Consider the following 24,867-nt stretch of genomic DNA (forward strand, 5'->3'; position numbering starts at 1 on the left):
AAAAAGTCAGATGTATTGTGGAGTGTGGTGCTCTTTGGCTTTCAGAGTAAATGACTGAATGTCAAAGGACACTAAGGCACTGTTATAAATACAGCCACTTTATTATTGCAAATTAACTATGTTTACAGACAATATAAGGAAGCTTTGAGGAGTTGTGTCAATCCCCATCTGTTTGTGGGCTCATCTTAAAGAAATGACTAAATTCACATCATGACAGGAAAGACACAGAAAACATTTGCATTGTCAATCTGTTCTCCCCTTTACATTCACAGGAGAAAAAGGGTAAATTCATGAAACAGAAAACAGCTGAAACAAGCAATCTGTTAAAATAAAGTACCTGAAACCAGACAAGAGTAAAGGTCATTGTAACACATTTAACTAATAAAGCATCAACATCTCCCAAGATCTGTCTCTGAAACTGAACCTGAATCCCTCTCTCATTCATTGTAATGCTAAAAACCACAGTGCAATTTATCTGAGAAACCAACACAACATGAATGTTTAAAATGATGACCCCAGTGAAATCCTATTGACCTGGTGTAAGTGTTGTTTGCACATATAGAACTGTAACTCTGCTTTCAGTGCAATGTAACATCACAGATAAAAAAAAAACAGCATGATAAAACAATTATATAAAGAAAATGCAGTCCACCTTCCAACTGTTTTCTTTTTGTTCCATTTCTCTAAAAATAAAACAAAGCAGCCATATTTGAATTTTATATTATCACATAAAATGCACAATAACTTTCAAAATACTCATCATCAGCTCAGTTTGATTCATGTTCATATTAATAATATTCAACGACCAAAATCTAGACGAGAGGAGCTGTTTAAAATGTTAATCTAGGTTTTTGATTGTTTCCATGCACTCATAGTTACAACAACCTTTATGAGCAGCAGCAAGACATTTACACTTAACTGTCTTTGCTGCAGAGATGCTAAGGCCCTGGCCTCTGACTGGTGGAGGTCGTACCTGCAGTTTGACTGCAGGTGTTGCTCAGGTTTTAAAAACATCTGCAAACTCCTCAGCAATAATGGAAAATACAATATTTATCATTAAGTTTTAATTTTCTATTAAAGGAAACTTATGTGTTAAATTAATGTGATTTCATGTGCATACATGATATATATGACATCATTTGAGAACCCCAATAACCAGTATAATGTGTTATTTGCAGAATTAATATTTGTAATATATATAGTATTTTCAGTTGGTACTACTGTGCACAGTGGGGCTATTTTGACTAATTGTTTTTACTGTTTTCCAATCCGGACTCAACCAGCGATCATAGCAGACACATGTAAATTTCCAACTGTAAGCTCGTCTGCCAACTCTATATATCTGAGTTTGTGCTAAAACCTCGAGCAAACTGTTTTTTAAACGAGATACAAGGCCACTGTTGAGTAACTTTTTCACACCTAAAAACCTGAAAACTAAGTGTCAAAACCCTGTGGTGTAAGACCAGAGAAGAGCCAGAACATGCTGTTGACCACACATATCCAGGTGCATGTGTGCATAACATTTCTGAGTTTCGTGTTCTTACCTAAAAACTAAGAGGCTGCTCCAATGACCCCCCCATCTGCAGTAAGGCTGCACTGAGTCCGGCCTTCAGCGCTGTGTAGTCGGGCTGCTCAGAGTACTGCAGAGCCATCACGGCAGTCAGGTAAGTCTGAAACGCACCTACACACACACACACACACACACACAGATAATGTACTATGAGCAGCTGGCATCTCACACTTATACAGTATGATACATAAGAAACATCTGAACTCACTGGAGACTCTTGTCTTCCCAAAGCAGTGACTCAACAGAGCAGGAACATCCTCCATGTACCTATAATGACAATGTTTTTGAGTATGTGCATTTTCTCTGTAATGCACTACTGACTTAACTATATGAATTTTGTTAAAATTCAATATTTCTATGGTATTTCTGAGGCGTGTGTGAAGGTCAGATATCCCAGTGGTGATCAACTCTCTCACCTCTGTTTCTGGGCGACTACCTGGTCCGGTTGAGTGAGGGTGGTCCACGGCAGCGTCCCTGTGTGCCATCGTAGCATGCAGTAACCCAGAGACTGCAAGTCACTGCGTCTAGACGGCGCTGAAAGCAGAAAATACACACACACACACACACACAGTGATGACAACATCTGTTTTCCCTGATATGTCAACACAACAAAACAATCCCCAGATGTCCCTATCACACTGTTGTTTTTGGTTCTCATAGTCAAACAAGTAAAATGGTGAAATAGCTCTTACACTAAAAAGACATCACAATCGGCTTCACAAGAAAAATGTAAATCTGCGTTATTTTGTACAGCCTGTGAGCGCCTGACAGCTCTGCAGACAGATGGACTGTGGGAGGACTGCAGCTGTCCCTTCATGAAGGGAAGAAAAATAAACCTGGCAGTGTTTGATTTACATGGACTTATATGGTGAAATGATGTCTCTTTCCCTGACACTGGTAGGAGTGTTTTTAGTTTGGGGATGAGGAGTCAGTGAATCACAGCAGTGACACACCTGCTCCTTTATGAACATCCAGGCTGATGAACTCCATAGTGCCTTCATGTGGTGTCCTGCTGGCTTCACGGTACTCCACGTGTTGGCCTCCAGGACAGTACCTGAAAGCATGGCAGTATCCTACAAGGTAAACCTAAGAAAAGAGCGGCCAGCGTTAAACACATTTCAATCATGGACGAGGACAGAGTACAGTCAGAGTGTCTCACCTGTGATGTCTGTCCTGGTTTGATGTAGATGTTTTCTGCATTAATATCAGCGTGAACATACTCATTGGAATGGATATACTGCAGAACATCTAACTGAGAGAATGAAAAAAGAAGTGTTACAATTTATTAAGAAAGAATGAATCTGTTTCCAGACAACCAATCAAATACGTTTACAGGTGATGTGAGAACACTCACTAGCCTACAGGCGAGGTGAAGAACAGCTTTTTCAGACAGAAAACCATCTTCTTCTTCAATGACAGACTGGAGAGACTGGCCCATGTTGGGGAAAATCAGAAACCTGAAAAAAAAAATCATGTACAGTGGAACCCCAAGTTAATGCAAAATGCTTTCATATATAACGTGTGTGTAAATATTCACAGATAAACGTTTTTCCACACCTGTAGGAATCTGCATGAGGACCGAAGCCAACACAGGAAGGAATCCCCAGGAAATCCATCTTGTTTTGTCTGATCCACTTGTCAACTAGAGAGAGACAACAGGTGTTAGAGAAGGGTTGTCATGTGTGGTATTATGTAAAGTAACACTCATGACAAATCCGAGCTGAATCTAAAAAGAGTTGGAGATTTAATTTGTCCATTCTTACATTCTTGCCCGCTTCTGCTTTCCTCTGAACAGATGATGAAATGACCTGATGTTGTATCAGTAGGTCACATGTGAATTTGCCAGAACCCGCGTTAACACCTACCTCTAATTCAGAGTGTAGCTGTTTCTGACTAACCTAACTCACTTCATGAGTAAGTCAGTATAAGCAAAGCTGTAAAATGCTGCTGCTGCCTTAGTTTTAACAAAGTTCATTTGTCTTGTTGTTATCATCGGATCAACCCACCCTCCATGAAAGACAGAAAATCATCAGTTTTGTCAGATGAAATATTTGAAGGAGTTAAACATGAATGCAAACACACTAAACCGTCACCTGACGCAGGTTTGGCAGCTCTCTGCAGGAAGTTCTGCTCATTGAAGATTCTACCATCTTTAGCTCCCTAAAAGTAAGAAAAACTTTACAGACACCACCCAGTGAAGCTGCACAACTGAAGAAGCACTGGTTACTGGAAACAGAGATGATCAATATTCAATATTCAGGAAACCTGACCTGACCTAACTGACACTTACCAGCCTGAGGACGTGATTTGCTTCCTTGGAACTGGATCGTGAATTTGTTTGCAAAACTGAAAAGGACAACACAATATCATTCATTTGACATGCTATAAGCTCTTTCTATTTTTCTAAAAGAAACTGCAGCTCTATCCATATAGCCATCACTTCATTGGAATTTGAAAGTTAATGAAACAAGTTCTCTTCTCATTAGTTGTTTCTGAAGTAATATCTACTGTGTTAATAATATTATAATACTTTCTCCTGAAGTATAAATTTAATCTAAAACGGAATACTTCCTCATTAGTGGTTTGCTGTAACCTGTCTTGTTTTAATTTTAGAACACTTTGCATGTGATGGCTGAACAATTATGATCACTAATGCAATCTGTCCCGGAACAACAGACTGTTAAACCGCACCTCTATTGTACCCTCTACTGCCTCATCTGATGTCACGTGCACAGTCTCACCTTCATAGATGATCTCTGTTGTGCTTTGACTGAGCAGCTTCATCAGTTTCCACTTCTTGCCTGCCGTATCTGTCACCTCCTCGCCTTCCTGTAGCGGTTCCACAGTGGGTGCATGCTTTGCCTTTTTGGACTTGCTTTTTCCCGTCACTGTAAATTCATACAAACATTTCAAATAAAGTGCTTTAGAGAAATAAAGTGTGGCATCATTAGTATAGACTAGACTTTACTGACGTAGACTAGACCGAGGACGTGTATGTGATTCTGTCTATAAGATCCAGACTCAACAAGCATTGAGTTTAACAATATGAAGGTAAACACATTAATCTGTTGGGAGGCTGAACCTAACTGGTGATTTTCACCTATACAGTGGTGGAGAAAAGTTTTTGGACACCCAATGCATTTGTGAAATATTGCATTAAGAATCACTCTTAGGTCATTTACTTTTAGTACAGTCACAGCCAAAATATTAAACAAATCCTTAAAAAAAAGCCATTAAAAACTTCATGTCTATATAAAGCCAGCACATTTGAAAGTTCTTCAGAGACAAAAATGGCTAAAACAAGGAACCAAATGCAGGAAACACGTCTAAAGATACAGATTCTCAGCCAGGAAGGGTACAGCTGCCGCCAGATAGCCAGGAAGTGCAGATGCAGTCCTTCAGCAGTTGGATACGCTCTGCAGAAATACAGACGAACCAACAGCTTGGAAGACAAACAGAGATCTGGGCGTCCAAGGGTTTCTTCAGCAAGAAATGACCGCATCCTGATCCACATGTGCAGGGAAAACTGCTGAATGACAGCCAGGAAGTGGAAGAAGATTCGATAATGTGAAGATAATGAGAGGGTACACAGGAGGCAGGGGAAGCATCATCTCCAGCATGTACAGTACCTCCTGTCAAGCATGGTGGAGGCAGTATCATGGTTTGGGGATGCATGAGTGCTGCTGGTGTTGGTCATCTCACTGTCTGTGATGGCACATTGAACTCTGCCAAGTATTGTGCCATTCTCGAAACCAGATGTTTCAACAAGATAATATTCTTCCCCCAAATATTTCATGGTAATATTTGAGATTGTGTAAAATTTTATGGGTGTCTGAAAATGTTTTTCCACCACGGTACATGGATGAATGTGTAATACCTCGTGTTGTGTGGTGTAGCTCACCTTTTAAAGGAGACCTAGAGATTGGTGAGGAAACTGGAGAAACAGCCACAGTAAAGCCGTCTACTGTCAGTCCCTCTGCCTTCCCACTTGTTTTATCAGTCAGCTTCTTTCCCTCTTCTACCTGCTTCACCACAGGACTGAAGAGTTTTGCCTTTCCCCTCACTACATGACAGAGATTTAAGAAAAGATTATAAAGGAAAAGAAGAGAGATACTAAAGTTTTCAAATGAATGAATGAATAGATGAAGGTATTGAATGAATGAGTAGATGAAACAGATTGTTTGTTTTGTCTTTCAGCTCACCAGTTCGAGGGGATTTAATGACAGGAGAAGATGAAGTCTCTAATCTGGGCTGTACCTCTGCATCCAGTTTGAAAGTGACTGAGTGCTGCTTTGGTGGAGATATATGGACACCAACGCCATTATCTGTCGATACAAAACATAGATTTCTCATTCTCAAGAATCAAGGCATTATCTTGTTGTTGTTTTTTTTACTTCACACCTACTGTATTCATATGGGTCCATATTATAAAGTGTGTTCTATTTCTCAGCATGCATCATTGTTGGTCAGACAGTGTTTCTGAATTTAAAGATAGCTGCCACACTGGTGGCTTTAATCTGCTAACACGTATATGTAACACATACATACTTCATTAGTCTCGTGCTACTGCATGTCTCTGTACTTATTCCTTTTGCATCTCTTATCAGAAAACTAACTAAAAACTTTAAGAAGATAAAACTGTGTCCAAACAACTTTAGTTACCTTCAGTCTTGTCATTAGTGGAGGGCACCACAGGTGGAGTGACATCTTTAATGTTGAATTTAATTTCCCTGTCCAGACGAAGGGAGTTACGGGTTTTTCGCAGTGCAGGGCGAGCTGTAACTGGAGTTGAGGTAGTACATGCATGGGCTGTAGAAAAAAAAAAAAAGACATTTTGGGGACAAAGAGTTAAAAAATCAAGATAATCAAGTTTTTGGAACAAAGAGTTAAAAAAAACCACAATATTTACCGTTACTTTCTCTGGGCTCTGAACTTGGGCTTGAACTTGATGCAAGGCTTATTTTAGTCAATACTGGTACTTCATCCCTCCTGGGTGGAGAAACAGTGGAGCTCACAGGTCCAGATTCATCAGCGACACTTGGAAGCTTCTCCCCACATGATGGACAAAATCTGAAACCAGGCTGCAACTTCGTCCCACACTGGGGGCAGAAATGGAAAGGCATTCTGCAAGAGTAAACACACACTATGTAAAGTCATTTGTCATTACTACGTGAAAAAGAAATTATCATAACAGATGTCAGTCAACTGTTGAGGTCGTAAAATCTAAACAATCATATTTTTATAAGATAATCATTACATTTTCTATACAAACCTCTTACTCTAGTTGTCAGACAGAAATAGAGGAGAGGTAGAGTGTAGCACAAAACTGACATACTGAAGTCCAGTACAAGTGCCTCAAATTTGTACTTTACTACAAAACCACTGGTGTTGAATACTAATTTAACCGAACTGTGTATGGCCATGGAGATACAAGGTCTGATGATGGTTTACCATGGCAACTCACACTGTATCCAACCCCATGAAAAACGACGTAAAAGACTAAAAAGATCGATTAAAAACTTCAGGTCGTTGTGCTTTCACGTTAGGTTTTAAACTTATATATACATATTATAAAACAGCTACTGAAGGTAACGTTAGCCAGCCATTGTTAGCACTATGGTGAAAACACGACAACTAAAGAAAAGTTACAAAACACCATTGGTGCTAAAGGTTGAGTGTCGTTTGTTTACACTGAGTTAGTTCAATGTGTATCAGTCAGATTGGAAACCACAATGCGATGACCGAATAACTTAAGCGTTGCCTAGCTAAACCTCAAGCAAAACCTGTCAAGATAAAAATACAGCTATGGAGTTGTTGACTCAACTATCGTCTTGTTGCTGAGTTTGATCCTGGCCTTTAACTAAAACTGGCACCTGACTAAAAAATATATATATTTAATGGTGAATTATAAAACTTGTCAAAACAAATGATGAGTATCAGTTACCTTCCCCAGTACTGCTCCACCGTCAATCGCCTTTTTGGTTTCCCACCCGAGATGAGCTAAGTCCCGCCCCTACCCTGCCTCTGATTGGCTAATTCCTTCCAGGCGTCTGCTAACCGCTAACGTTAGCTTTGCTTTGATGCTAACCGGTGCTACGAGCCTGACAGGGCTGGGAGAGGAGCAACTCAGCCCGGCCAGCTCACGTTATTGTTCCCGGTTGTTGCAGCTACTAGAAGTCTGTTTCTGTGAAACGCCGAAGCAAAACTAGAAGAACTAGAAACTAGACTAAAGTTAAGATAATCATTTATCTGTTGTTGAGATTACACGATCAACATGAGGCCGTATCAGTATCATGAATGTTAATTAGATTCTGTCCAAACTTTTGCCTGATTTACAAACCTGCCTCTACTAAACAAGACTAAGATTATGTGATACTGTTCTTGCCACCTTGCTGTGCTTAATCACATTTAATCTACCGACATTAATGCTGCATGTAACAGATATTAATAAGGAAACAGCTTAATATTTGTTATAAAATATATATCAATAACATGCCTTAATAAAGGAGAATGCCAGTTGAACCGAGCACCAAGAGAGTACCAGCCCTTAATATTACAGTGCTTATGCTCAAAGTAATTCATTAAAGTATATTTCAGGGTTTTCATCTAAATTATTAAGTGTACTGCCCCTCTTATTACCTTGTTTTATCATACCTTCAACACAAAAACGTTCTAAACATAAAGAAGACTGCTGCATTAACTATTACAGAGTGCAGTCTGCCTCTTCAGAGCATCTAACATTCTCTTTCCTTCTGAAATGCTGTACTCTGCATTGAATATCTGCTGCTAAAGTCTGTGAAAATCTGACATAACATCATTCTGAAAACTAATTGTAGAGCTATGACATGTTTGGGGAAATGAAATGTTTTTGTGCACTATGCAATATAAATGTGAGAACGCAATATGTTAGTACCCAGTCATTGTAAATACCTATGGCAGAAGTGCAGGTCAGGACAGACGGAGTGGTCTGCTGAGGTGCAATCATCCTTACACTGAACCTGCAAATCATACTTCAACACATCAAGTGCTGAGGATGGAGAGTGCCCAGCCTCAAGCAACTTTTTGAGCTTCTCCAGTCTTGTTGGCCACATCCACATCCTGGTGATGCATTGCATCAACCTCTTGTATTCTGTGATTGTGAATATTATTGATATCCACAATTGTTGGGTAGTCAGGTACATGAGGATCAGTGTTCCTGGAGGGAAAAGGGAAAAAAGTATACAGTTAAAGAGATATGTGCAAACATGCATTAAGACAAGAACTGCTTTGGAATTTCAGTGGGGGTTGTGTGTTAGACCTGCTCCGTTGCCCCTTGGAGACCTCAGTGCGCACAAGGGTGACTTTAAGTTTAGCAGGGCAGCCAGTATTTTTGGACACCCTGCCAGCCTTTAATGTTTCCCTGGGCTTGGTGTTGTGCTGGCACCGGTAGTCTGCCTACAGTATAATAAAAAACAGGAGGAATTCTGACAAGATTTAAGACTGATTTTTGGACAAATCATCTTCTGTGAACTTGATGAAGATGAATAAGTTAAATTAGATCAAATGTTTGTTGCAGTTACAACATTGTAAATTCAAATTTAAGAGCATTTAAAGACTTTTAGGACTTTATATTTCCAAAACTGAATTAAAGACATTAAGACTTTTTAAGGACCTACAGACACCCTGCATGAGGAGCCACCTCTCAACTGAACATACTGAAACTGGAAACTAAATCACTTCACAGGAATAACGCTACAAAAGGCACTCTTTAGAAAAAAACAACCCACTTTGAAGATGATCCTGTGGCCTTTTGTGGGCCTGGTGTGGGCCACTCTCCATGTGACTGCCATGGACTTCAGCCACACCAGGATCTCCTCCTTCGATTTAAGGGACATCCGCACTATGGCCTCAAAACTGATATGGTCATCGCTGGATTGGTTCACAGCTTTGTATTTACAGACATGGTACTGATAATCCTTTGGTAAGAATTCCTTTAACACAAAGGCAAAAATGTTTTAAAAGACCAAATAAAATATGCTGTCTTCTAAGTTTAATAATATATTTAAGTGTTTGTATAGGTGTATCATGATAACCACTATGGATGACCCTCAGTTTAACAGTAGAAAAAAGAAATTGAATCCAGACGTTGATGTATATGAGGTTTTTCATGGGACAGCATAGCACTTACCAATAACTCACAGTATTGGTTAATATTTATGGATGGGGCTTTGCAGGGAAACCGCTCAGCGGTGCTGAGGGGCCTTCTCAGATTTCCTGATCTGTTTGAAAGTAAGACTGACATTAGCCCGTTAGCTAATTCATTTGTTTTCAGCTCTACACTTGGGCATCAAGGCGGCCTTGACACTTATTTTAGCATTTACCTTGCTGTCGCCACTTTCGGTGCAGCACACTTAGCATCCATGTTGAGGGTATTTGGCCGGGATAACGCATTTGTCACTGCACATACAGCATGCAGTCACAAGTATTTAAAATGACTAAACGTTGGTGGTGTGATCTCAACAGCATATAAGTGGCTAACTTAACTTTAGGGATAGTTTTGCTTCGGTGTTTCACATTAACTTACCTCTTGTAGCACTGGTTAGCATCACTGCTAGGCTAACGTTAGCGATTAGCAGAAAGATTTAGCCAATCAGAGGCAGGGTAGGGGCGGATCATCGCTCAACTCGGGTGGGGAAAATGCCTATCAACTGTTTGGCATACCTCTTCTTCTTCACCGGATATACGCTCCTGTCACAACAGGGGATGTGCTGCCCCCTGCAGGACTGTAGGAGAGCTACTACCACGCTTTTTGTACGCAAACAGGTAAAGTTTGAATCAACTCTCAGAAAAACTGGGCTTTTCCACGATGTGATGCAGTCTTATTTCAGAATGGGTTCACCATGAAAGCACATTATTAATTTATGCAGCTACTGTCACAAGACTTTCATCTATGGGACTTCACAGTATACAGACTAAAATCTTACAGCCAGGACGACCTGAAGAAATAAAATCACTGCTTTACAATTGAAATACATTTGTTAAATATCTTTGCTATTGTAGGTTTTTGTACATATATCTGTGATGCCTTTCAAGTTTAGTATCACAAAATTCGGAAAAACCAAACATGAGTGGGCTGATTTTTTCTTATATATTGGTGAGATGATAAACAGTGTTGTATATATTGTATTGTATATATTCGTATAAAATGAGATACTGCTTCAAGGAATACATAAATAAAAATGTTTATTTTTGGAAATAATTTACATATTTTGCATATGAAAGTGTGGCACAGTTGAAAATAGGAAATATTTCAGTTCAGTCTTAACTGATCAAATTTAATTTCAGCGATAAATGTTTAAAAAATGTGTACTGAAACGGTGAAAGGAAAAATATATTAATGTCTTAACTAACATCATTCATCATTCACCCTTTTATATAGGAAAGAATGAGAGTGTAATACAAACAAGGTAGATCTGTGTGTGAACTTTTAAATACAGTTTGCCACCTCTATGTTTTACTAAGTGTAAAAACAATCAATTTTTGTAAAATATTAAATATCATAGGTATTATAAACTGATCTGGAGGGGTAGACATTAGGACTGTAAATGCTTCCCATCAGATAAACTGAGGTGCAGGCCCAGTTACACTGCCTTACTTAAAACATGGCAAACAAAATGTATTGACATCAAAACCATCAGATTTAACAAGCTACTGGACTGTATATTATCTAGTTAGCATGTCACTAATAGAAATTTGTTTAACTAATGTCTTATGAAACAATTAGAATATGAGGCATTTTCTGTGTGAAATTAGCACCTCAGCTAATTTTCTCTGAAGGTTAATTAATGATACTGTTTTATAACATAAATGTTATAAAAGAGCATTATTAATTTTTTCTGAGAGTTGGTTTTTGTTTCAGGCAAAGTGGCCCAGCTCCACTGTAAAACACAATGGGAACCCCAGGAATAACTCAAGCTCATCTGTTATCCTGAGGCTCAGTACTAGGTGTGTGAATCTAGGATCTCACCTCGGGAAAATACTTTTAAACGTATATAATTCAAAACTGTAAACAAGTGAATAATGAAAAAAAAAAATTGCAATGCAGGGGACTGGATCCAGGGAGGGTCGGCCTCTCCACAGCTGGCATTACTAAATGTTGACAAAGTTTGACTCTGGGAGCTGCAGAGGAAGAGAGTCAATGAACTATCACAAGGGTGAAGATGAAATTCCAACTCCATCATCTAAAACAATTCTTGCTTTACTTTGTATGTATTTAATTTGGAGGCAGCACAAACCATTTTTTAAAAACCTGAAGCTAAAATACAAATGAGTGAACTGTCTCCAAACAGATATTGTAGTTTAAAAGGTATATCTAATTCTAGAAACACATTTTGTTCAAATCAGTTAAAATATGCTCAAAAGCTACAGCAAGGCGATTTTTTTTATTTTTTTTTGTATTTATGTAATCATCTGTTGAATAGGTGTTTCATACAGCAGGATGAATTAACTGAATTAGCTGAGTTTCTGGTTTTCACTGTTGCTTTTCAGGACATATTTATTCCTCTTATCAAACTAATGAACATCCTTTATTATAATTATTGGCCAAACCTGTCACTGTATACAATGAAGTATAGCTGACCAACTGCATTACGTAATTCAGCACAAGTACTGTTTTAATAAAGAAAATACAGTGTGTGTACAGTGTCCATCAAGCTTATGCTGTATGTATATATATATATATATATATGTGTGTGTGTGTGTGTGTGGCGGCACAGGTGAGATTGCAGTAATCAGCTAGACATTCAGGAGAGCTTCAGTAGTTCATAACTGGTTAAAAGTACAATCAAAGCCACTTTTTCTCCACCTACAAACAGTGACTACAGTCAAATAAATGTGACTTAGTACTAGTGTACTAGAATCTACTCTAACTTTACAGAAAGTATCAACAGTATATTCATAGCACATCTGGTGGAGCAGCCCATTTTGCTGCAACATGAAGCACAAAGTTTATACCTGAAAATATGATCAGCATATTCAACAGCAGAGTTGGACATTTTAAGCAAAGAAATAAATATCCCAGACTCATAATCAAAATGAATTAATTATTCAAAAGACCCATGACATTAATCCTTAATGAAAATGCCCATATTCAAAAGGCACTTTACTCTTGCCTGACAAATAATACAGCATGTCAATAAAAGTATGCACCGTTTGTGGGGCAATGGACACAAATGAATGTGAAGGTTTACTTAACACAGAAACAATAGAAACTCCCACTTTGTGAAACATTGAACTTGGTTGTCTTCCTATGTTTTTCACCAGTATTATGGTTACAGATATGTAACATGGCTCCTCATCTCTCTTAACATGCACATTTGCTCTTGTCCGAGCTCTCTGAGATGTCTGGGTTGGTTGGTCCATTAGCTCGGACGGTCCCGTCGGGGATCCAGGACTTGTCAACACATCGTTCCATCCTCTTCATAATAAGATCCAGCAGGACATCCACAGCCTGGTTCACGTTCTGCCCGTTCGCAGCACTTGTCTCAAAGTATGGGATTCTGCACGAGAGGAAATGGCTGTTATAATTAAAGACAAGGTCGCAATCTAGCGCTAAGCAATACAGTGTAACTCAAATCTCTGGGTTAAGAGAAAAAAGGGACCTTAGAGAGTCACCCAGTGTGTTGATGTGGCTCCTTCGTGTGTGTTTAATAGTTTTTGGACAACAACGGGGCTCAGTAGTACAGAGGAATATCTGCTGCAATGACAGTACTTGTCAGTAGGATCAGTGTATTATTGGCTTTTGTCTTTGAAGGAAAATACACAATATTATCAAGACCCATGAGTAGCAAAGCACTGCTTGATACATTGAGTGAGCTGGTGAATTTCAAACCATTATTGTGCAGGTAAATGGTCACATGGAGCAAGCGAGATAATAAATGCTGGTCAGCTTAGGGTGACGACATGTAGTGTTTAAACACTGATGTTTAATCTTCTCTTAAGGCCATTAAAAACATTTTATAAAGCTCGCATCCACTGCAATGTCTGTGTTTTTAGTAAAGGTGTGTCTCACAGGGCCAGAGCAGGATATTTTACACATGTTCACAAATATTTGCTTTTCGAGGAGGACCAGTTTAGGCTGACATTCTCCACTCGCACAGACTTGGGCAAACAATGCAGCCACTGCCTTCTTGACAAACGTTCGAGGGAGAGGTTCATGTACAGATGGATCAAAACTGAGACATACCCGTACTTCTCTGCCAGCTCGCGGGCCTCGTCTTCGCTGACTGCTCTCTGATCTGACAGGTCGCATTTGTTGCCACACAGGACGATGTCTGGGTTTTCGCAGTATGCGTGAATCTGTAACTGACCTGAAAAAAAAAAACATTCAGCAAATTATCATGTATTTGGTCCCATTTTAATGGGGTTTCACTTTACTCCTGAGAGAGATATCATTAATGTATTGTATTCACCTGAAATAAGAAATTTGAGCAGCGAAGTAGCTGCAGCCGGTGACAAAATAAAAAATTCAGAAAGATAATTATCAATAACTTGAAGATTACACCTTTAATTTCATAATATTTAGGGTCTGACAACAACCAGACACGAAAAGCTTTTGTGAACATATACGTGACAAGAAATGGAATTATATCAAATGTCCTGTGCACTTTGTTCCTGTACTGATTATATACAGAATCATCAGTTTGAATGCACTCAGCGTGATACAACAGATGACATACTCATCCAGTTTCTGACGTTGAGGAAACTTTGCTCATTCGTGAGGTCAAAGAGGAGGAGGAAACCCATTGCATCTCTGAAGAACGCAGTCGTCAAACTCCGAAACCTGAAAAGAATTCAGGAGAAACAGAACTGATTGTGGTAAAGGCAAATTTAAGAAACAGGTTTTGAGGAAGGCAAGAAAGTGCTGGTAGAAGTGCTTCATGTACCTCTCCTGTCCTGCAGTGTCCCACAGCTGCATGTGGATCTTCTGTCCTTTTCCTGAAGATCCATCTGGACCTGTTGATTTGTAGACCTGAGTGAAACAGAGCAGACAGATGTTAAACTAACTGGACGTTCTCTCTCTCTGCACTTCACTGCTGCCTATAAAACAAAGTCAGAAACATTCGGTCTCAGTCCTGAGAGGTCGTGTTGTGGGAACACGGTTTGTTGTTACTGATGGCCTGACAGACACATTTGTAAAGTGAAGCAGAGTGCAGTTTGGTGTAGTTGCTTCCACAAGAAAAAACAAACAAGACTAGTGACAACAAGAACGACAAGGCAACATCCCTCCAGCTACTCTTGTTAAATAAATGATCTCAGTAGGTTTGCTGAATGTTGTTGAGCTGTCGAGAGTAACTGTTACTTAGCTCATGTTACTGGTGGTGCTGACTGCAGGGTTTTTGTGTTGTTGTTTGTGAGAGACTGTGTTTAGCTCATTGCACAGTTGTGGTCATCTGAAACTGGGCTCTATGCCACATAAAATGACCAACACAGAATAAATATGGATTTAAGGCAAATTACTACCAGTACATCAGTGCATGCATACTGTATTCTGCATCATATCTCGTTCATTCCCCCAAAAGTGTGCTGAATTCAAATCTTCCATTTCAGTGGTTTCAAAGATTCAACAACCCCGATCAGGAGCGTTCAGCTGGTGTTTAAGATTAGAGGATTGATAAGACAGATGTGTCTGTGATAACAGTTAGGCCCAAGACTTCATGGTTATAAAGTTCATTTTATTTCACATTTCATTCATTCAAATATCATCTGCCCCAGGAGGAGAAGCACAGCTCTGGGTTGTTTGAGGGCACATCATAATTACTGTGCTTCAACCATGACAACTATTTGTGACATTTACACAAGCTACTCTGGAAGTTAATGTTTCATAGTTAATTCAACTTTCCAAATCACTGTTTTCAATTCAAAACTCTTATTTAGAATTTTTGCTTGCACAGTATTCACTTGCTGTATCTGTATCTTTCAATCTGAGGTGATGGAAACACAATGAATAAAGAGATAATGGTGGACATTCAGTAACTTAACATAACTGACTGGTAAAGCCATGATAAAACAATTATTCAGGCAGATTCTTGGAGCTGGAGGTCAGCAGCATTAAGAGTGAATGCCCTGTAATTACGAACCCTGCGCAGCTGTTTGCCAATGGTATGAAGTGTTTATTCTTAAGGAGGGTGCTGCCTGCTGCTCACCAACATTAGTCATTACTCTTTCTTTTCTGTTGCAACACTCGTCAGTAGTCTTTTGTTAAAGGAGTATTACTTAATGGTGTGGGAATGCATGTAAGCTCCTAATTAGGCAGCCGCAAGTGCTCGTAGCACACTTGGACACAAGGAGGGTGCAGCGTAAAAATCTCTGTGTGCTTTTACTGAATGAAGGAAATCCAGACAATTCCAGCGCTGGCTCGAGAGAAGGTGTGGCCTTTTCAATGACAACTGACTGAACTCACCACTCGCTTTTCTCTGAAGTCTATCCCCACTGTAGTGATGAACTTGGAGTTGAACTTTCCATCCGTGTATTGGTAGAGGAAACTTGTTTTTCCCACGCCAGAGTCACCGAGGGCTAGGAATTTGATGAGGTAATCATACTCCCCATCAGACATAGTGAGTCCTTAATTTCTGAAACACACAAGCAAAACAATTCAGTCGACCAAACAATCACACTATTTGGCAGAGAAATAAATCTCAAAATGAAGTGGTATTTGTTGGACCTGGAACTGGACCTAAACCCTCACTCTCAGCAGTCTCTGTCTTATCTAAGCACTCAAATATAAGCAACCTCTAAAATTCACGGTGCTCTTATTTAACCATAAAGCTGACGATACCAGATTATTTTTTACTTAAAAGAACACAACCAACAATTACATGTATACAAACAACTAGCCAAAGCCTAATATAGATTATTCCTCTGTACCATAGAATTAAATAGTCACTTTTTTGATTTGTGATCTGTTTGATCTGAAGATTTACGTCTTCAGTAGGAACCAGTGGGTTTGTGCCACAGACAGGGCAGTGAAGTTGGAGAGTGCTGAGAGACTAACGTACTGTTGGTTTCATGGGATTTGTTGACAATAAGAAATACATAGAAGAACACCAGCCTCATCCTCTAAGATTATCTGGACAAGAGGAGATATATTGGCGTCATGGTAGATAAATGTCAATCATCACTGACTGATGGTAGCAGGTGCAACAGCACTGACAGGACAGGGAGAGAGGCCATCACAAACCCTCACTGTCCTGAGACAGACGAGGTAACAAAAATGAAAATGAAGGGTGTAAAGAAGCTTTTACATCTGTCTCTCAACTTCCTAGATACTGTTTAGCCAGTTTGTCTTATATTATGTTAATTAACAATAGTTTTGGTACTAAATTCATTCATTCATTGAGTGAAAGTGGTACATGTTGTTTAATGTGGTTCTGTCGACATCACACCTCAGTATATGACATCTTTCCAGTCCAACTGGTTGATTAAATGTAATTGCAGGACTGGCTATCATCTTAACACGCGTTCCATCATCACTCACATGGTGCAGACCAACTGAGAGCAGCCATGACAACAAACTGAAACACATCTGTCTTTGCCAGTGTCCTGATGTAGAGTTACATGATAAACATCATGACTGATTTACCACAATGGTACATCAAACTCATGACACACACTATATTGTACCATGGCCTGACATTCAGACTGTGTAATTTAAGCTACAGTCAGTGCTGGCAGCAGGAATATACTGTATAACCCTACTACACTTCTCTAATATTTTGCAACACCTCCAGATGTAGATCTGTACAGCTGCTGGCACTGTGGGCTAATGTGTGTAACGTAAGAGCTGTTTCATCTTGCTGACACAGTGACAGGAAACATTTTGAATTCCTGTGTCTCTCCGGCCACAGACACGCACAAAGACAGAAAACACTCAACACAGACTGAAGGTAGTTACTACTGCTCTACACAAAGAAGTAAACTGTTGTTTTACACATTTAGGAGTCAAGGTTGAATTTATTATTTTGTCAGAAGCAAAGTATATAAACATAGATTTTATTACACATTGAGTATGAGAGGCCCCCTAAGGTATCTACTGGATGTAACATTCTCATTTATAATGGTTGACTAATTCCAGTCAAAACAATTGAGAGAAAGCATAGATGCATCATATGACCAAATGCGTAGAAAAGTTTTTACAGTCTCACATTCTTTCTCTGTAACTCCCACTGACCCTTTGGAGACATAAGCAGCTTAAGGTCTCGTGCAAAATGATAAATGCACTGGGATGGAAACGGCTTCTTCAAAACACTGAGCTACAACCACTGAACCCCAGAGCTATGAAATCCACCTGTTTGAACTGAGGAATTTAAAAAGCCGTAGATCTTTCCATCAGTGCTGCTGGATTGTAGGTGATCCTGACTGATGAGCTCGGTTGTTATGAGATCCTGGAAACTCCAGCTTTAATGAACTGATCATTTGTGTTTGACATTCCTTCTATTTTTGTCCTTGTCAGGTTCATACTTTGATTCTATGTTGTTTAAATTCTAATTTATTTATTGATTATCATGATTTAATGCTGCAAGCCTGTTTTAAATGTGCTTTATGAATTTACATTGTAATTACTCTAAACCATCAATCCACAAAGTAAATACTTGTTCCCCCCTCCCCCATTAATAAACTAAATAATGTGGACATTAGTTAGCCACACGTTCACTATAAATACCCTCCCTGAGCACTGAAGCCCACAATGAAACTGTAAACATACAGTGTGAAATTGCTAAGCAGCTTTATGGTCAGTGAAAACCACGTTTCTCAGACCACAGCATGCCTGCCTTTAAACATGTGAGCAACAATATTAACTAACTTAAACTCCAAACCTCCCGACACGTTTCATTTTTCATTATACCACACTCGTCTTACCTTCCATTCAAAAGCCCTGCTGGCACATGCATGGTGCATTCAGCTGCCAGTTTATTAGGTAGACCCAGCTAAAACTAAAGCAGTCTAACACAACAGTCCTGCGGTGAGTCCTACATTTGTGAAGGTTTTAATGTTCTGTTGAAATGGTTTTTGAGAATCACTGAATGAAATTAATGATCATTTTAGAGGATGTAATTTGTGGTGGTTGTATTAGACCTACGTGCCACAATATTAAAACTGGTGACTGGTTTTCATGTTGTAGCTGATGGCTGTATACTGGTCTGAGTTTCTGAATACAAACTGAACATTATAACCACCATGAAGAAGGGGTTTATTGTAGGACTGTTTTGGATTTGTTAAAGCTCTCTGTACAGAGAGATCCAAGTCAAAATATGGAAAAATGTATCTTCATACATTTCATACATTTTAATAAGGACACACTAATGCTGTCAAACAGTCTTGTTTGAATAATCAAAAGGTGATCTGACAGCCGAGGCCCAAATTCATCAGCACGTATAGATCACTCCTCTTACCAGGTTACTGACATTATAATTTAAAACCCTGACACCAAACCCTGAGTCACGACATGATTTCTGATTCAGTAAACAGGTCAAAGAAGTGACACAGTGAAGAACAAACCACACTGAGATGTAGATTGTGTCAGCATATTTCTGCAGACCATTATCAGGTCAATCAGACAACTCCTTACTGAGCCCTGTCTGAACACAACAAATTGTGTAATTCCTGTGAATGTTACAGTGAAAAGAAAGGAAATGTTCATGCACAATGCAGTATGTCTACTACACAATGCTGCACTAAAATTTAAAATTGCATTGGGCCATTTCGTAGTCATATTGCACTTCCCAGCCCTATCACAGTTGTGAAAAGGAAGCGAGCTCTGATGGCAGAATATGATCTCGAGTTGTGTAAGGCAAGAAAACACTGAGCGGAGTGAGCAATCAGAAAGAACGAGAAGTCAAAGAAACAACAATATCCCTCTCCAAATGAAACACGGTGATGCTGGATTCTCGTCAGACAGGCGGAAAACAGCTGACATTAAAACAGAGCCCCTCTCTGAGACATCAGAACCTAAATCCTCACAGTGAATCCCTGTCTGTCGCTGAGTGCTCTGCTGATTACCATCTTAATATATTAACTTTCCTTAATCACCTTTGACTCCCTAGAAATCATGCAAGTTAAACTAATTTAGGGGCAAGAAGTCTCATATTCCCCTCAGCCTTTTAACAGACAACAAACAAGTCTGTGTCCTACTACTACAACATTAAGACGCCTTATATTACTGTCCTCCCCTTCAGTGGAGAACGGCCTCACATTTAAGTAGCAAAACTAACAGTGACATCGTCTAAACAAAATGTGTTGGTATCATTAACAACAGCAAAGAGGATTGTATGTGGGACAGAAGCAACAGCTTGAAATATATACAAGCTTTACACTGATCAGCCACAGGTTTAAAACTGGTGACTGGTTTTAATGCTGTCATTGATGTGTTGTGACAAGATGGTGAGGACGTGCATCACAGGATATCTGCTCTAAATAGTGAACTACTGAACTGGCATTTTTGTGTTTTCTTTCTTCCTTCTTCTAATAGTTAACAAATCTAACACCATCTAATGCCATTGGTAGATCTTAGAAATTTAGTCAATAGCTCATCTTGATAAATGTGAATGATATTCACAGAGAAACCATTTTCAGTGTGGGTCAGTTGTGTCTGACTGACAACAGATCCACTTGTTCAGGCCAGTATCAGTGCAGACTGTGGGTTGCTAAGACTATACTACCAACCAGTCAAAGTGGACAACTGCAGCAACCTTCAGAGGCCCAAAAGTCCCAAGCTCACCAAGAGGCAGATACTTTCAGGTCATTTAATTAACTACTAATTTGTTTGGTACAACTGTGATACTGCACTGTACTGTAATGATGGGAGCCTTAAACACGAGGCATTTTAAGGCCTTTATATTTTCAGTACACATTGTGGTTACATGGTGGTACTAAAAACAAGTTACTATAAACCACTTGCTATCTAATACATATAGAATGTGCAGAAAGAGGGGATCAATAGGTGACCACCAAGCATTTTGCTCCATAGTGTGTTAATCTGGCTTTGAGTGCATCCATAGTAAAGACTGAATAAATCTGTCATGGTTTAAAAACTACTTAATTAACCTTAGGACAAGAATGTCTGAAAACATTAATCAATATTTGCACTATGACTTCATGACTTCAAATCCAGATCTATACTGACCTACTGTATATGTAGACATAAGAAGATACTGGGTGCTGGTATTATCTTCAAAACCAAGGAAAAAACATATTGAGGTCTTGTTATGGGTATAGAGGGCTACACCATGTAATGGGTTGGATGAGCTACCGCTGACTGTTTCAGGGTATGGAAACATTGCTATCTCATGTTGTTCGTCTGTAACTTATTGCTAATGTTGCCTATCCTGGCCAGAACACTCGTGAGAAATAGATCTGTAATCTCAGTGACCCTTTCCTGTTTAAATAAAGCAGCAGAAGTGGAGCGACTCTTGAGCTGCACCTTGATATCTGTTGGCATTCTCCCCTGCAGTGGGAGTGGACCTAGTAGCCAGTGTTTGCCAGGCACATACTACCACCACCACCACCCATGCAGACCAGCAAACAAAAAAAAAGCAGCTTTAATCATTTGTCAGGGAGAAGTGGAAGACCCACCCTGGGCAGCCGTCCAAGACACAGAAAGCTGGCAGCTCCTTGGGAGCCATAAACTTCAGCTTTAAACAAACCAAAGACGAACAGGATGCAGCACAGTGATGATGTGCATCTCAGAGTAAAATCTAACATGAACACCAGGCATCTTTAAAATCTCCTGGCTGCCAGAGCTCTTAACTATCTGGTCATTAAAATAGTTTGTAAGGGTTTATCTGCAGTCAAGCAGCAGCAGCAGCAGCAGCAGCAGTGAGAGGCACATAAACTAACACCCTTACAAAAAGACACAAACAGGCAAACAATCAAACTGATTAACTGAAACAAACAGAAAATCCACTGACCCTCAGCTGGTCCTCATGTGGCTCTCACTACTGCTCACGTGACCACTTAAGCAACAAATAATCACCTTTTTACTAAATAAAATGGATCCTGCTATGAAAACTAAAAGTGGATACCAACCTCTGTCAGACACACTGCAGCCTTCATGTGTGTCCAGACACGCCTCAATACAAGTGATAGACCACAGTAAGTGGTAGTCCTGCTTGATGAAACACGTTTTTACTTTGATGAACTGTGAGTTATTGAGTTATTGAGCAAGTGTGGAAAAAGCGAACAGCTCTGAGGAGATGAAGCAGGTGGAAAATATGTTTCCAGAGCTGACTGATAAAAAAAAAGAGTGAATCTATCACACGGTCCCATCTGTTACTGAAGCCAGTACTCGGCTGGACTCAAGTTAGCAGAAAAGTTCTCAGCTTGTCGCTAACTCCTGACAGATGCTACAGGCTGCTTTTTTCTTCGACTTGACATTTCCTGAAAACTCGCTTGAACAGCTCGTACTCACCGGCCCCGGGGCGTAGCTGCTGCGCACTGAGTCCTGCTGCCGGTAAAAACAAGTTTAGAAGTGACCGCTGAACTTTTTTAAGACAGGCCAAGAACCGAGGACTTTATTTTCTCCGTCGCCTCTGGGCCATCAGTCGACATGAGACCAGCTTCATTAACACTGAACACCACCTACACTTGACTGCGGCTGCACTCTGTGGTGCGTTGAGGAAACAGCTCCTCCCCACGGAGTGATCACTCACAGCCGGAGAGCTGAGGGGGAAACAGGCGTTACAGCACTCTGACAACCAGAGCTGCAACACTCAGACTTTACTGGAGTGTTTGGATTTCATACACAACATTTCGGAGGAATTTATTGTTCTCTTTACAGTGTAACTGACTACACCACTGTCGGAAAGTAAATACAGACCTACTCAAGTATTGTACCCTATTATATATTGTAACCCAACCGGTCGAGGCAGATGGCGGCCCAACCAGTCCACCAGTTCTGCTCGAGATCTCTGCCTTTTAAAAGGAAACGTGTCTCTTGTTATAAATATAATAATACAGAGATTATGGTCGAGACCTGCTCTGTGTTAAAAGTACCTTGTGATAACTTCTGTTATGATTTGGCACTATGTAAATAAAAATTACAGTTACAAGTTAATTTTCACATGAAGATTGTACACAATGGGTGATATATGAAGCTTTTAAATAAAACACACTGTTAAAGATTAAACCAGTGGTTTCCAATCTTTTTGGCCTCTGATGCCTTGCCTCACAAAAATCAGCGTGTTATCAGGGTCACGTCTCAGATGTCTGAGTTGTTAACAGCTCTGAACTCCTCACATGGTTTAATTTCAATAAATGTTCAAATGATCCAGTATGTCACCAGAAATCAAAGATTGGAGAAAAAGTCTAAAAACTGAAAACAGATTTTTAATTAACTAATATTTCATGTCTTCACAGTTTTGATGTGTGTCCTACTGTGGACTATTTTCAGGGCTTCTTTGAATCATAAATATCATTTTCTAAGTAAATGTGAATCCCTGTGTATAAAACAAACTTTGGCAATCTGGCAAAAGTCAGCTTGAACACTTCCAGGTTTTGGTTCTGATACAATACATGGTATGAACAATGAACACCAGACTCTGTAGGGACTACTAACATTCACAGCACTTTTAGTCATGTTTGAAAACACATGTAGTCCTGTCCTTGTGCTCTTTTTTGGTTCACAAAGCTAATGTGCAGATATGTATAAAAATAAAAACACATAGACGATAATGAGACATATTGTTAAATATTTTATTCTGTACATTTGTAATCACACAAATTACCCCAAACAAGCATGAATTTATCCATACTGGTTTCGTCTCGGCTTCCAGCTTTGACGGTGCAGCGGCATCTCATGTTGTTTTTCTGGCCTCTGTCTGTGAAGTGTTTCCCAGGAGTGATGAGTCATCTGAGTCTGTTACATCCAGTTTCTTTGACACGTCCTGGTCCTGCTGTCCAGAACTCTTCAGCACCGGCTCAAAATAAGGTCTGTAGATATAAATACCACCAGCAACTCCAAGCAGTGTGGCAAAGGCCATCTGTGTGAAAGGTATTCTTCTTCGCAACATGACTCTGTTTAATGAGGAATCCTAATCTTGAGGCACAAGATCATCCTAAAAGAAGAATAAAGTGGTGTTATCCAAGATACTTTAAATTCTAATCAGTGTACCTTTTCTTTGCATCATTTTGCACTTCCTATGCTTTTTTGAATGTTGCATGTTCTTGCTAAATGTTTATCATAGCTTGTTGCATGGAGATTGTTAGTGACTCTACATACAGTGCAGGCTAATGTAGCTGTGCATGTGGGTTGCACACTCTGAAAGATTTATGGTGTTCAATTTTTTTAACCTCAATTCTTGAGCAGTAACAAAACTCAATTTAGTGTTTTGCCTTAAAAACCGAAATAACTGCACAATCACAGTGCTGAACACACTGAGACATAGTTTTATTATGATCAGAATTCACTGAAACACTCAATCGACCAATCACCGAACAACTCTCAAAATTTGCTCCTATAAAACACTGTGCATTTCAAAAATGAACTTTTCCCAAACGATTGATAATTAAATACATTTCAATGCGTCTATTTTGAAAAACCCATACCGGACATTTGAACAAAGCGTCTGCTAGCTTGACAGTTTCCTGACAGTTAAACGTAATACATCTCAAAATCACATTTTAACCGGCTTAAAGGCGACTCTCCGTAACGTTCATAACTCACCGATGAGACAGTTTGTTCGGGGTGTCTGTGATAACCACACACAGAGAAAGAGAAGCACACGGAGGTCAAAATATGAAAAGACACACCGAGGACACTTATGTACAGCAGCCGCACAGTCTTCTTCTTCTACTATGAATTCTGGTAGAACAACATGCTGAAGGTCGCCCGCTATTGGAGTGAGCGGTAACATGCAACCTTCTCAAATATGAACAGTAGTAACGTACTGTGAGTTAAGTGATGTTTTGTATTCATAATGTTGACTTAGGGGCAATATGAAAAGGATGGAGAATGCAAAATAATTACAAATAAACAACAACAACACATAGTTGGTAATCAACCACACAGATACGCAAAACACAACGCAAATATACAAATAACCACATAAAATGGACACATTTTCATCACAAATAGACACACAGTGACAGCACAGAGATACAAAATGACTGCAAAAGCCGTTTTGCTTCTCTTTCAGTGTCTTGCTTATTGTCTTATTGTCCTCTCCATAGCTGCCCAAATGTTCCTGAAGCTCATAACTAAGAAGCAGGTATTCGTCATTATCTGTGTATCATTATAGACTAATGTCAACCATATCCTGTTCTAC

The 24,867-nt window shown here is 39.5% G+C and overlaps 3 protein-coding genes across 8 annotated transcripts; all 3 read right to left on the bottom strand.

Annotated features, from left to right (window-relative positions):
* Positions 1-77: 77 nt before the first annotated feature.
* Positions 78-10,246, bottom strand: vrk3 (VRK serine/threonine kinase 3). Of its 5 annotated transcripts, XM_018667882.2 has the most exons (21): positions 10,134-10,233; positions 9,931-10,006; positions 9,738-9,828; positions 9,337-9,540; positions 8,868-9,004; positions 8,501-8,765; positions 6,480-6,694; positions 6,233-6,379; positions 5,773-5,895; positions 5,472-5,633; positions 4,312-4,458; positions 3,861-3,916; positions 3,664-3,730; positions 3,128-3,212; positions 2,925-3,027; positions 2,730-2,822; positions 2,524-2,656; positions 1,987-2,104; positions 1,779-1,837; positions 1,545-1,681; positions 78-683 (listed from the first exon to the last, which is right to left on the bottom strand). In XM_018667882.2, exons 6-20 carry the CDS (start codon positions 8,749-8,751, stop codon positions 1,545-1,547), a joined length of 1,896 nt encoding a protein of 631 aa, XP_018523398.1. In that variant the 5' UTR covers positions 8,752-8,765; positions 8,868-9,004; positions 9,337-9,540; positions 9,738-9,828; positions 9,931-10,006; positions 10,134-10,233; the 3' UTR covers positions 78-683. The 5 variants fall into 5 exon arrangements, with proteins under 5 accessions (XP_018523398.1, XP_018523399.1, XP_018523396.1 ...); XM_018667883.2 differs by lacking the exons at positions 9,738-9,828; positions 9,931-10,006 and having other exon boundaries at positions 10,134-10,246; XM_018667880.2 differs by lacking the exons at positions 8,868-9,004; positions 9,337-9,540; positions 9,738-9,828; positions 9,931-10,006 and having other exon boundaries at positions 10,134-10,220.
* Positions 10,247-10,775: 529 nt separating this feature from the next.
* On the bottom strand, positions 10,776-22,346 carry rab27a (RAB27A, member RAS oncogene family). Of its 2 annotated transcripts, none has more exons than XM_018667886.2 (6): positions 22,014-22,346; positions 16,011-16,179; positions 14,494-14,579; positions 14,287-14,390; positions 13,794-13,917; positions 10,776-13,107 (listed from the first exon to the last, which is right to left on the bottom strand). In XM_018667886.2, the coding sequence occupies exons 2-6, from the start codon at positions 16,161-16,163 to the stop codon at positions 12,912-12,914; spliced, it is 663 nt and encodes a 220-aa protein (XP_018523402.1). In that variant the 5' UTR covers positions 16,164-16,179; positions 22,014-22,346; the 3' UTR covers positions 10,776-12,911. The 2 variants fall into 2 exon arrangements, with proteins under 2 accessions (XP_018523402.1, XP_050934031.1); XM_051078074.1 differs by lacking the exon at positions 22,014-22,346 and adding an exon at positions 21,632-21,963.
* Positions 22,347-23,282: 936 nt separating this feature from the next.
* LOC108877787 (uncharacterized) lies at positions 23,283-24,433 on the bottom strand. The gene is made up of 2 exons (XM_018667962.2): positions 24,267-24,433; positions 23,283-23,658 (listed from the first exon to the last, which is right to left on the bottom strand). The coding sequence occupies exon 2, from the start codon at positions 23,611-23,613 to the stop codon at positions 23,398-23,400; it is 216 nt and encodes a 71-aa protein (XP_018523478.1). The 5' UTR covers positions 23,614-23,658; positions 24,267-24,433; the 3' UTR covers positions 23,283-23,397.
* Between the last annotated feature and the right edge of the window lie 434 nt (positions 24,434-24,867).

The sequence above is a fragment of the Lates calcarifer genome, linkage group LG2 (genome assembly GCF_001640805.2).
Source record: "Lates calcarifer isolate ASB-BC8 linkage group LG2, TLL_Latcal_v3, whole genome shotgun sequence".
NCBI classification, from domain to species: domain Eukaryota; kingdom Metazoa; phylum Chordata; class Actinopteri; family Centropomidae; genus Lates; species Lates calcarifer.